At 40.1% G+C, this 13059-nt stretch overlaps 1 protein-coding gene across 1 annotated transcript; it reads left to right on the top strand.

Annotated features, from left to right (window-relative positions):
* The first annotated feature begins 7740 nt into the window (after positions 1–7740).
* On the top strand, positions 7741–8694 carry LOC104991567 (olfactory receptor 1B1). Its single transcript, XM_010844107.1, has one exon. It carries the CDS (start codon positions 7741–7743, stop codon positions 8692–8694), a length of 954 nt encoding a protein of 317 aa, XP_010842409.1.
* Positions 8695–13059: the final 4365 nt, after the last annotated feature.

Here is a 13059-nt window from a genome sequence, read left to right as displayed (position 1 = left end):
ACAGTGGAAACAGTGTCAGACTTTATTTTCTGGGCTCCAAAATCACTGCAGATGGTGACTGCAGCCATGAAATTAAAAGACGCTTACTCCTTGGAAGGAAAGTTATGACCAACCTAGATAGCATATTCAAAAGCAGAGACATTACTTTGCCAACAAAGGTTCGTCTAGCCAAGGCTATGGTTTTTCCTGTGGTCATGTATGGATGTGAGAGTTGGACTGTGAAGAAGGCTGAGCACCAAAGAATTGATGCTTTTGAACTGTGGTGTTGGAGAAGACTCTTGAGAGTCCCTTGGACTGCAAGGAGATCGAACCAGTCCATTCTGAAGGAGATCAGCCCTCGGATTTCTTTGGAAGGAATGATGCTAAAGCTGAAACGCCAGTACTTTGGCCACCTCATGCGAAGAGTTGACTCATTGGAAAAGACTCTGATGCTGGGAGGGATTGGGGGCAAGAGGAGAAGGGGACGACAGAGGATCAGATGGCTGGATGGCATCACTGACTCGATGGACATGAGTCTAAGTGAACTCCGGGAGTTGGTGATGGACAGGGAGGCCTGGCATGCTGCGGTTCATGGGATCACAAAGAGTCAGACACGACTGAGTGATTGATCTGATCTGATTTGTCTCCAGAGCTATAATTTAGGCCCTTACATCATGCATATTATATCACAGGAAGAAAATACAGTGATGACTGAGTGAGTGATTTGGGTGATGAGACACAAGAGTCTGCCGTTTGTGTTGCCTGAACATTGATCAAGTTGTCTCCCATCCCATCAGGATCAGTGGCATGAAGTTGTTGCCAGGGACTTGAAGTGCATTTAGCCTTCCCTTGAGAGTATGTCCATACTTTCTTGCTCTCTGCAATGGCAGGGAATATACCTCACTTCCCCCAGGTGACTCTAGAGGAGAGGTCTCTAGGGCCCCACAATCTCTAAATCCCACCTCACCTCCTTAGTCCTGACTTCCAGCCCCATACACTGATCTGTTACTCAGCACCATGGCCAGATCCCTGATCTCTGACAGAAGGCTGAAGCCACAAAGTCCAGGGTCAAAGTCCTTTCTTGCCAGGTGACTGTGTGAGCGGGGAAACTAGCCCGTTTTCTCCTGATCAATTCTTATCTTTCTATATCAATAACCCCTCTCTCACTCTGGACACATTCTGTTTAACATCATCCCTTTTCCTTTATGTTCTCACAGCCATTCCCTTCTCTCCTCACCGTGACAATCTCTCTCACTGGCCCTCCTTTCTGTTCATTCCCACTTGATGTTCCGTTCCTCACACCTGCCTACTCTTCTCTTTCATTTGAACCATTTCATGACCCCCCTCCATTCTGCTCTTCTATTCTTTTCACATTCCCACCCTTCTCCTAGTGGCCATCCACATGTCTTCCTCCTTTCTCCTCCAAATCTTTATTTTTGCTGGTTATCTCTGTCCCAATCATTAAAAAGTTTCCCCTCCTTAATTGTGTTTCTCTCTTCTCATTTCAAAAGTTCTTCCTCTTATTTCCTCATTTTCTTTCCATTCACCCATTCACTCTGTACACTCTTTCCATCTTATGTTTTCATCCTCCCTTTCCCACTACTTTGCATTCTTACTTTGTTTTCCATTCCCATTAATTCTTTCCTCTATTGCATCTTCATTTCTATGTCTCTGACACTCGGCATTCCTTTCAATCATCTCTTCATGGAAACCACACAATTATTTTTAGAACTATGGAACATCAAGGAACAAAAGTTTAGAAGAAACTCCAATTTGAGAGTAAATTCTGCTTTTCAATAATTATGTTCTGACTTTTTGTCACATACATGAAGCTTATATACAACATGCATGTATGTACCCACACATGCACACACATAGTTACTTATATCACATTCACTTTATTCATACAGAATGCCAGCTGTTCACTGAGTAAAATGGAGGACAGTTTTGGTATCAACTAGAAGAGGCTTCCCAGGTGGTGCTAGTGGTAAAGAACCCACCTGCCAGTGCAGAAGACATAAGAGAGACAGGTTCTATCCCTGGGTTGGGAAGATCCCCCGAGGAGGGCATGACAACCCACTCCAGTATTCTTGCCTGGAGAATCCCATGGACAGGGGATCCTGGCAGGCTACAGTCCATAGGGTTGCACAGAGTCAGTCAGGACTGAAGTGATGCAGCATGCAGAAGAGTTTTTATGTTACACCCTGCTATGATTTTGCTAACTCCTAGGAATCTCTTCTTCACCTCAGCCCATCCCTGACCTCACCTAAGGCTGAGACCGGACCTGCTCCAAATAAGCACCACAAGCCCCTTTGCTTATGTTTGTAACTTATCACACTGCTTTTCATCCAATATTGATCTTACTTCCTTTCCATACTGTGGTTTCTTCATGACAGAGCCTGTGTAGCTTGTCTTAATGTCCCATCAGAGCAAAGAAATATTTCTATAATACCCAAATTAATCAATGAGTGGATGATAAGTAAATGATCTTCTGGATCATGTGATTACCTTCTTCCTTTGATCTAGCCAAAATTATTTCCTGGGAATTACAGGAAAATTCAGGTATTCAGATGAATCTTTTAAAACCCAACTCTTCTGTTCTCTCTCTTCTCAGACATTTCCAAAGACACAGATTACAGTTGCCCATCATTGTTTAAAGTAACAACTGTGCTTTGTGAGAAAAGTAGTCTTGGCAATTGCTCTTATAAATTATCAAAAGTCTCCAGTGTGGATGATTTGTAGTAATTTGACCTGTATTTTATTCCCTGTTCCATATACCCCCTCATTTTGTGCTTTTTTTGGATGGTTCTTGTGTCTCATGTTCTCTTCCAGTCCTCACTGTTCTCTCTAGTTCCTTCATCTATATTCTTAGTCCTCCCTATATACTCTGCTTCATTATGAACTTTATTTTTATCAGAACTATAGCATGGCTCCTCTAGCTCTTTACTGTAGCAGTGAGGTCAGCTAGGTTTGGAGACATGGATTTATGAATAGTCAGTATTAAGTTGGTCAATAAGGCTCTAGGACTAGACATGTTTTTTCAGGTTTGTTCTTGGGGACCCTTTCTGGTGAAGGGAATGGGAAAAGAGAAAACAAGTAGATAGAAAAGAACCAACCACTGAGAGAAGCAAGATGAAATTCATAGTTTTGCAGCAGTAAGATTAGAAGAGAACAAATGCCAAGAATATGGGGGATGGATAATAGTTAATAATGCCATAAGTAGAGAAGGAAAATGAAGAAGAGTTGAGAGAAGCAATAGTCAGGATGTCCAATTCTCTGTGTTAAAATTTCAGCTCTGTCATTGAGTAGCTGTGGAGCATTAAAGCTAGTTTACTTAATTTCTCTGCCTCAGGTTCCTCATCTGTAAAGTGAGGAATAAAATAGTGTCTAATACAGTACAGATTTAATAAAATCACACATGTAGAGTGCAGTGTGCTGTTTGGCATATAGCAAGGACTCCAGACATGTTACTTATTATTCCCACTATTACTACTAACACTAACATTGTTAAATATCATTGTATATGGTGAAGATTGTTCACTGATAACCTTGGCAGCAAAACTTTGACTGAATTATTTTGTAGGTAGACTATAATTATACTAAATGTATGACATGGAGCAAATAGTTGATAGAGCATAAGATATGAATTACAATTTAAAAACACTAATTGGCATTTTATCGTATTCTAACAACTGTGCAAACATAGTTTCTATGTCTATTTTGTGGTAAAGGAATCTGAGACTTGGACAAGACTTGGACAAGTCAAGACACCTGGTCATGTAAAAGAGTTAGTAACTTGGAGCACAGCAATATAAACTTCTGTCAGCCTAGGCCCATACTCTGTATAGCAGAGGCAAATACACATCACAGCAAATGGTTAAATGCATCGTGGTGTATCCACACAAAAGGCTGTTACGTAGCAATGAAAGACAAATGAACAGCTATAGCCAATAATTTTGGTGAATCTAAGTAATATAATATTGAGGCATAAAATCAGATAGCCACAACTTACTTAAAGGTTTTTACTCTTTTACCAATTTCAGATCATCTGAAACTTAATAATATTCTTCCTGGAATACCTATAGCAGATATATAGCAAATATAAGCATATATTAACAAAAGAAAGAGGCAAGAGGAGAAGGGAGTGACAGAGGATGAGATGGTTGGATGGCACCCCCGACTCAATGGACATGAGTTTAAGCAAGCTTTGGGAGATGGTGAAGAGTAGGGAAGCCTGGTGTGCTGCAGTCCACGGGATGACAAACAGTCAGACATGACTGAGCGACTGAAAAACAACAACAACAAAAGCCATGTTGGTTAGATGAGGAAAGAAGTGGGTAGATTTGAGCAGGCTGCTTTGGAGTTGAGATTCAGGAGGTTGGTTATCTTAGGTGAAGAGTGACAAGAAGAGGTGATGGATAATGTTCATAGAAGTAAGTATGATTCATCATCAATATTCTAGTTGCTGTGTTGAATAGTAAGTTAATGCTCATTTAATCATACTCAAAGCCAAAGGAGCAAGCAAGAATGTGATGCTCAGACCAATGAATAGGCTATAGCATCAACCAAATGTTATGATTAACCTAGTCCTGAGTTCCTGATGCCAGACGAACATAGGCAGTGATGATTCCTCTACCTGAGTTTCTTACGATTTGGCTAAAGATTTCTCCCCGCTATTATAAGAGTCCTGCCTAAAAATTTTCTCTCACTCTAGATCTCTAGAATCAAACTCTTAACAAAGAGCTTCAATCAGAAAATCACTGTAGAACTTATTAGAGTGAGAAGAGAAATAAGAATGGTAATTGGAAACATGGGATATACCTTAGATTGGGGAAAAACAATTTGGGGAAACTTTGTGGTTCATTGGCTTATTGTAGGTCTGACAGTTACAGTGCACATGTATTGTGACATCTTTTTTTTCCATAAGGTTTTGGAAAATTGTTTTGAAGCTAAACCTGAGTCTCTCAGTTCTAAGATGAATATTACCCAGTTTTGGATTCTCCATAATATACTGGCTTGAATGTCCTGATGCTGAGTGTGTGATTTGACTACGGTGGATGTTATTTTGAGTAGAATGATGTGCTTAGTCTTACAATGGAATGAATAAAGAAAATATAGGAAAATACTCTCATATCTCAGTTGTTATCCTTGCTTTTACTCTTTATATTTTCAATTGGAAAAGTTTCACAATATAGAAAAATATAGTGAGACCAAGACAATGAAGTACATACACTTAATATCTAACTTTAACAAAGCTTAACATTTTCCCTTTTTGGTTTCAATTCTTATTTTGAAAATATCAACTGTTATGGATACAATTAAAATCCATACTACTTGTTTATGTTATTCTCTATCCTTCCTCCTTCCCCAAACAAGGCACCCACTATCCTAAATAAAGTAGTCATAATATATATTATATCTGTTTTACAAAAATAACACAGTATTTTCACATTTGAAAAATTCATATCTGCCATACTTTTCTAACATCCTGAACTGGCAGTTTTCAGTTAATACATGTTGAAGACTTAAGCTTATTGATGCATGGGTTCTGGTTTCAAGTGCTGTGTAACATGAGTAGATCACAATTAAAAAAATATATATATATAATATGCAGAGTACATCATGAGAAATGCTGGGCTGGAGGAATCACAGGCTGGAATCAAGATTGCTGGGAGAAATATCAATAACCTCAGATATGCAGATGACACCACCCTTATGGCAGAAAGCAAAGAAGAATTAAAGAGCCTCTTGATGAAGGTGAAAGAGGAGAGTGAAAAAGTTGGCTTAAAGCTCAACATTCAGAAAACGAAGATCATGGCATCTGGTCCCATCACTTCATGGCAAATAGATGGGGGAACAGTGGAAATAGTGGCTGACTTTATTTTCCTGGGCTCCAAAATCACTCCAGATGGTGACTGCAGCCATGAAATTAAAAGACGCTTACTCCTTGGAAGGAAAGTTATGACCAACCTAGACAGCATATTGAAAAGCAGAGACATTATTTTGTCAACAAAGGTCTGTCTAGTCAAAGCTATGGTTTTTCCAGTGGTCATGTATGGATGTGAGAGTTGAACTATAAAGAAAGCTGAGCACCGAAGAATTGATGCTTTTGAACTGTGATGTTGGAGAAGACTCTTGGACTGGATATCCATCCAGTCCATCCTAAAGGAAATCAGTCCTGAATATTCATTGGAAGGACTGATACTTAAGCTGAAACTCCAGTACTTTGGCCACCTGATGCAAAGAGCTGACTCATTTGAAAAGATCCTGATGCTGGGAAAGATTGAGGGCAGGAGGAGAAGGGAATGACAGAGAATGAGATGGTTGGATGGCATCACCAACTCAATGGACATGGGTTTGGGTGAACTCTGGGAGTTGGTGATGGACAGGGAGACCTTGGCGTGCTGTGGTTCATGGGGTCGCAAAGAGTCGGACACAACTGAGTGACTGAACTGAACTGAAAATATATATACATATAGTACAGTATTTAGCTGAATAATCCATCATTCACTGAGAATGCCTTTTCAATTCTAAAAATTATGAGTTTGTTTTGGGGCCACTTTCTGTATTCCATAGGTCCATTTAGCCACATTTTATTTCACAAAGTGAGTCTCAAAATGCTTCTAAGAACTAATCTCATAGAGATTTAATTATTTGGTCACAATGTTATATTAAAAATCGATAATGAAAAGATAGTTTAAGAAAACAAGTTTGGAAATGAAGATACATCTAAAAATGTTATTTAAGGCCTTAATGAACATTTGGGGAGGGTCCAAGTGCAATTCCTGCCAGTGCATGGAGAACAATTTGAGAAGGCTGTATTTCCAGAATATGTTGGAATGAGATTATGAGTTTTTCTTGGGACAACTGGATCCAAGGAGGGTGCATGAGCTGTGTTATCTTGAAAGGCTTCTAGTTTGGATTAGACAATCTTAGACTATTAAGTCTGGAGGGGTACCGTCTGATGTCAGTCCTGAGGGAGGGTTCCGAGGGATGAGCAAGGGTTTGAATTAGTCTTTTATCATATGAGTCCCTCCAGTGGGCTCATATGATGCTCCAAGAGGAAGATTTTATAGGTAGGTGATTACTGTAAGGGAAAAGAAGTCAAGGAGTGATTGGATATGGGGAGATGATGGAGAGAGTCCCCCTGTTTTTGGTTTGGTCCATCAAATGGATGAAAATGATGATGCTGTTAACCAACCAAATCAAATAAAAGGGAAAAACAAGTTAGTTCATGACAACCTGAAGCAATTTTGCTACAAAAACCAACTACTTATAAAGATTCATTTCTTTATATGTTACATATTAAATAATACATTATGTTCCTTACAGGTTCATACAAAGAAATCATGAAGATGGCCAGGTGATGAAGTGTGACTAGAAGATGAGGAGCTAGAGACAGTGAGTATAGAAATTTTTTTGTGAAGTTTGTCACTGGAAGGAGATAAATAGTAGTTGGATGAAAAGATAATATTGAATGAAGGGTTTTTATAGTACAAGGAACTTTATCAGGGTATGTGGATTACGTAGAAGAACCCATTAGAGTGGACGGCAAGGAAGAAGTAAAGGAAAAAATGCTATAACAAATTTAGGGAGTAAAGTCATAGACTTAGTAAGGGCTATAGTGCTCAGTTGAATTTAAGTCCTTAAGGAGCTTGAAGAATGTACATAAATTAACTAAAATTGTTATGAGCTGTAACCTATGACCCACGACTTGGTTTTTGATTCAAACTCTTTCAGGTGGGCTCTTTGTCATTCATCATGGGCTGTGCCCCTAATGCTTCACATTCTCCAGTTTTCTTGCTTCTCATGTTCTCAGGAGCTGAAGTCCCTCCCATTGTCCTCTTTGTCCTGTTCCTGGCTATTTACCTGACCACTATGATGGGGAATGTGACTTTAGTGCTGCTCATCTCCCGGGACTCCAGGCTCCACTCACCTATGTACTATCTGCTCCGTGGTCTCTCAGTTATAGACATGGGGCTGTCCACAGTCATTCTGCCCCAGTTGCTGGCCCATCTGGTCACTCATGACCCAGCCATTCCTGTTGCCCGCTGCCTGGCCCAGTTATTCTTCTTCTATGTGTTTGGCGTTACAGACACACTTGTTGTTTCTGTCATGGCTCTGGATCGATACATGGCCATCTGTGACCCTCTGCACTACCATTCAGTGATGAACCGCCAATGCTGTGCCCGCTTACTGGCCTTCTGTTGGGTGGTGTCTGTGGTGCACACCATGCTGCATGTGGGACTCCTGTTGCCTCTCTCCTGGGCTGCGGATGCCGAAGGCAACGTTCGCCTTCTCCACTTCTTTTGTGACCACCGGCCACTTTTGCGAGCCTCTTGCTCTGACATCCATCCTAATGAGCTGGCCATATTCTTGGAGGGAGGCTTCCTCATGATGGGCCCTTGTGCCCTCATTGTACTCTCCTACATCCGCATTGGGGCCACCATCCTACGTTTGCCCTCAGCAGCTGGTCGCCACCGTGCAGTCTCCACCTGTGGGTCCCATCTCACCATGGTTGGCTTTTTCTATGGCACCATCATCTGGGTCTACTTCCAGCCTCCTTCCCAGAACTCTCAGGATCAGGACATGGTGGCTGCTGTGATGTACACGTCCATTACGCCTTTGGCCAACCCTTTTGTGTACAGCCTTCGCAACAAGGATGTCAAGAGTGCATTCCATAGGCTGCTTAGAGGAGAAAGGGTGGCCTCCTGATTAGCCTGATGCTTTTGAACTGCAGTGTTGGAGAAGACTCTTGAGAGTGCCTTGGACTGCAAGAAGATCAAACCAATCAATCCTAAAGGAAATCAACCCTGAATATTCATTGGAAGGACTGATACTGAAGCTGAAGCTCCAATACTTTGGCCACCTGATGTGAAGATCCGACTCATTAGAAAAGACTCTGATGCTGGGAAAGACTGAAGGCAGGAGGAGAAGGGGGTAACAGAGGATGAGATAGTTGGATAGCATCTCTGACTCAATGGACATGAGTTTGAGCAAGCTCTGGGAGATGGTGAAGGACAGGGAAGCCTGTCATGCTGCAGTCCGTGGGATTGCAAAGAGTCAGACATGACTGAGTGACTGAACAGCAACAACAAAGAGCCGTATTGATTAGATGAGGAAAGAAGTGGGCAGATTTGAGCAGGGCTGCTTTTGGAGTTGAAAGCAGGGAGTGGCCCGGGCAATTTATGGAACTCCAGTTTTAGTTCTTATTGGTCTGGTGCTCTGACAGCTGTGAAAACTCCCACATTCATGCCACACATGCTCAGGGCTTCCTCATCAGCAAACCTCCAGAATTTTCCTTCTGGCCATTTATCTTCAGAGGATAGAAATGTGTCACTAAGCCTGAGTTACGTAATTCCAGTTGCAGAAATATGGGAATAATGTTGTGAAATTCTGAGCTAAAGCAAAGACAGTGAAGTTAATTATAGTCACATTGAATTCCGTGAGCTGGTTTGTGGGGCGTAGGTTGGTGTATGTGAGAAAGTTAGTGGAAGAGAAGTTTAGGTAAATAGAGATGTCAATTTCTTACCTTTTTCATTAAGTGAGCAAATATATGCCCAGAAGTGAGTGTGAAACGGGGGCCATGATTCTATTATTCCACACGTGAGCCCCAGTTTCCATGGGCTTCTCATGGTATGAATGTCTTATTCTGATGTATGTGAATTCTGTTCTGTATATTAATATTTTCAGTTAATTTTAATTTACATTTCTTAAAGTAAAATATATGAAGAAAATGCAAGCTAAATACTTTGCTGCATAATACAAGAAACAGTGAACTATTTCAACAATAGATAAAATAAATTGGTTGTACTTAGATTTTTGAGAACTAGACATTGACCTCTATTTTGTGATCTCTTAAATTTACAGTGATAAACAAAACACTTAAAATTGATATATAATTAACATATGGCATTGTGTAAGTTTAAGGTGTATAATGTGTTGATTTGTTACATTTATATACTGTAGTTTGATTACCAGTATAGTTACAGCTAACCCCTCTAGCATATAATTATCATTTCTTTTTTGTGGTGGGAACGATTAAGATCTAGTTGCTTAGAAATTTAGAAGTTTATGATACAGTATTGTCTATATTTAGTCTGCTGTGCATTATTTCCAAGACTTATTTATCTACTAGTTGTAAGTTTGTACCCTTAAGCAACATCTTCCCAATTCTACCCTTACGCCCAACTCCTGGTAACCACCATTTTACTCTGTTTTTGTGATTTTATTTTCTTTAGATCCCACAAATAAGTGGTATCATACAGCACTGTCTTTCTCTGACTTATCTAATGTAGCATAATGTCTTCATTGTTCACCTGTGTTTCCACAAATAGGATTTCCTTCTTTCTCTAGCTGAGTAATATTCCACTGTATATTTGTATCACATTTTCTTTACTTGTTCATCCATTGATTGACACTTAGGTTGTTTCCCTATCTTGGTTATGTCGAATAATGCTATAATAAACATGGGAGTTCAAGTATATACCCAGAAGTGGGATTGCTGGATTGCATGGTAGTTATATTTAAATTTTTTTTGTTTTCCATAGTGGCTATACTAATTTATATTTCCACCATCAGTGCCCAGGAGTTTCCCTTTTCTCCACATCTTGGCCAACACTTGTCTTTTTGATGATAGCAATTCAAACGTGTGTGCGGTCCTGCTTCGTTGTGGGTTTAGTTTGTATTTCCCCAATGGCATCCCTGATAACTCAGTTGGTAAAGAATCTGCCTGCAATACAGGAGACCCTGGTTCCATTCCTGGGTCAGGAAGATCTGCTGGAGAAGTGATAGGCTACCCACTCCAGTATTCTTGGGCTTCCCCTGTGGCTCAGCTGGTAAAGAATCTGCCTGCAATGCAGGAGACCTGGGTTCGATCCCTGAGTTGGGAAGATCCCCTGGAGAAGGGAAAGGCTACCCACTCTAGTATTGTGGGCTGGAGAATTCCATGAACTGTATAGTCCATGAGGTCACAAAGAGTCGGACACGACTGAGTGACTTTCACTTTCACTTTCAATGATTAGTGATGTTGAACACATTTTCATGTACTTTTTGGCCATTTGGATGTCTTTTTAAAAAGAATCTACTCAGACCTTATGCTTATTTCTTAATCAGATGTTTTTGGTTGTTGATATTGAATTCTGTCAGATTATGGTTTGCAAATATTTTCTCCCATTCTGTACATTGACTTTTCATTGTTTCTTTAGCTGCACATAATCTTCTTAGTTCGATGCAGTCACACTTGATTTTTTACTTCTGCTCTTTGTGCTTTTGTTGTCATATACAGTTGCCCAGATCAATGAAGGACCTTCTTCCCTATTTTCTTCTAGCAGTTTTACGGTGTCAGGTCTTATGTTTAAGCCTTTAATCCACTTGAGCTAATTTTTGTGCATTGTGTAGGATAAGGCTTCAGCTTTATTATTTTTTAATATGTGTTTGTTCAGTTTCCCCAACATCGTTTGTTGAAGAAATGATCCTTTCTCCACTGAGTATTCTTCATTCTCCTGTCAAAAACCAATTGACAGGGATTTCCCTAGTGGTCTAGTGGTTAAGAATCTGCTTTGCAATGCAGGCATGGGTTTGATTCCTGGTTGGGGAGCTAAGATCCAAAATGCCATGGAGCAACTAAGCTCTTGGCAACTACTGAGCCCATGTGCCACAACTAGAGAGTCTATGTACTACATCAAAATGCCCTGCATGCTGCACCTAAGATGCATGCAGACGAAAGGAAAAAAAAAATCAATTGAAAAGATAAATAGGTCTTTTCTAGACTCTCAACTATATTTTATTGGCTTATGTGTCTATCATTTTGTATGTATCATATTCTTTTTTAAATGTATTTTTCACAAAGTGTTTATTTATTTAAATTTTTAGCTGCATCAGGTGGCTTGTTTTGGATCTTAGTTCCTGGACCAGGGATCAAACCCAGACCTTTGGCAGTGAAAGTATGAAGTCTTAACCACTGGACTTCCATATTATTTTCATTGCTGTAGTTTCAAAATAAATTTTGACATAGGAACACATGACTCCTCTGCCTTTGTTCTTTAGCTTTTTTTCAAGATTGTTTTGGGTACCCATGGTTCTTTGCAAGTCCATATGAATATTAGATTTGCTTTTCTCCATTTCTACAAAATAGTCTGTTGAGATTTTTATCATTGATTTTATAAGCCAATCTGCGAAGACTTGAATAAAATTGCATAATTCGTTGGACGATGGGTCAGGTTGCAATGAAGGACAAGCACTGTAAGCCAGGAGACTTTGAATGCCAACAGAGGCATTTGGAACAACAACAACAAAAAAGAAAGAAAGAAAGAAAGAGGATGAATCTCCAGGGGCAGTTTCTCCTTCAAAACACGAAAAAACAGGCAAATATTGATTTGGCCAAAACATTCATTTGGGTTTTTCAATAAGATGTTACAAAAACCTAAATGAACGTTTTGGCCAACCCAATGCCATCAGAATCAACCTTTTCAGAACTCTAGTAGGTGCAAAAGATCTTCACGACCCAGAAAATCACAATGGTGTAATCACTCACCTAGAGCCAGACATCCTGGAATGTGAAGACAAGTGGGCCTTAGGAAGCATTACTACGAACAAAGCCAGTGGAGGTGATGGAATTCCAGTTGATCTATTTCAAATCCTAAAAGATGATGCTGTGAAAGTGCTGCACCCAATATGCCAGGAAATTTGGAAAACTCAGCAGTGGCCATAGGACTGGAAAAAGTCAGTTTTCATTCCAGTCCCTAAGAAACGCAATGCCAAAGAATGTTCAAACTACTGCACAATTGCACTCATCTCACATGCTAGTAAAGTAATGCTCAAAATTCTCTAAGCCAGGCTTCAACAATACATGAACTGTGAACTTCCAGATGTTCAACCTGATTTTAGAAAAGGCAGAGGAACCAGAGATCAAATTGCCACCATTCGGTGGATTATTGAAAAAGCAAGAGAGTTCCAGAAAAACATTTATTTCTGCTTTATTGACTGCCAAAGCCTTTGACTGTGTGGATCACAATAAACTGGACAATTCTGAAAGAGATGGGAATACCAGACCACCTGACCTGCCTCTGTATGCAGGTC

This window comes from Bison bison, unplaced genomic scaffold (assembly GCF_000754665.1).
Source record: "Bison bison bison isolate TAMUID 2011002044 unplaced genomic scaffold, Bison_UMD1.0 scf7180017864193, whole genome shotgun sequence".
Classification (NCBI taxonomy): domain Eukaryota; kingdom Metazoa; phylum Chordata; class Mammalia; order Artiodactyla; family Bovidae; genus Bison; species Bison bison.
Note: the sequence above shows the minus strand (reverse complement) of the source record. Positions and strands in the feature narration are given on the sequence as shown.

Bases quoted from the DNA above. Each gene is read 5' to 3' on its own strand.
- LOC104991567 (XM_010844107.1), top strand. From the start codon at position 7,741: ATGGGCTGTGCCCCTAATGCTTCACATTCTCCAGTTTTCTTGCTTCTC.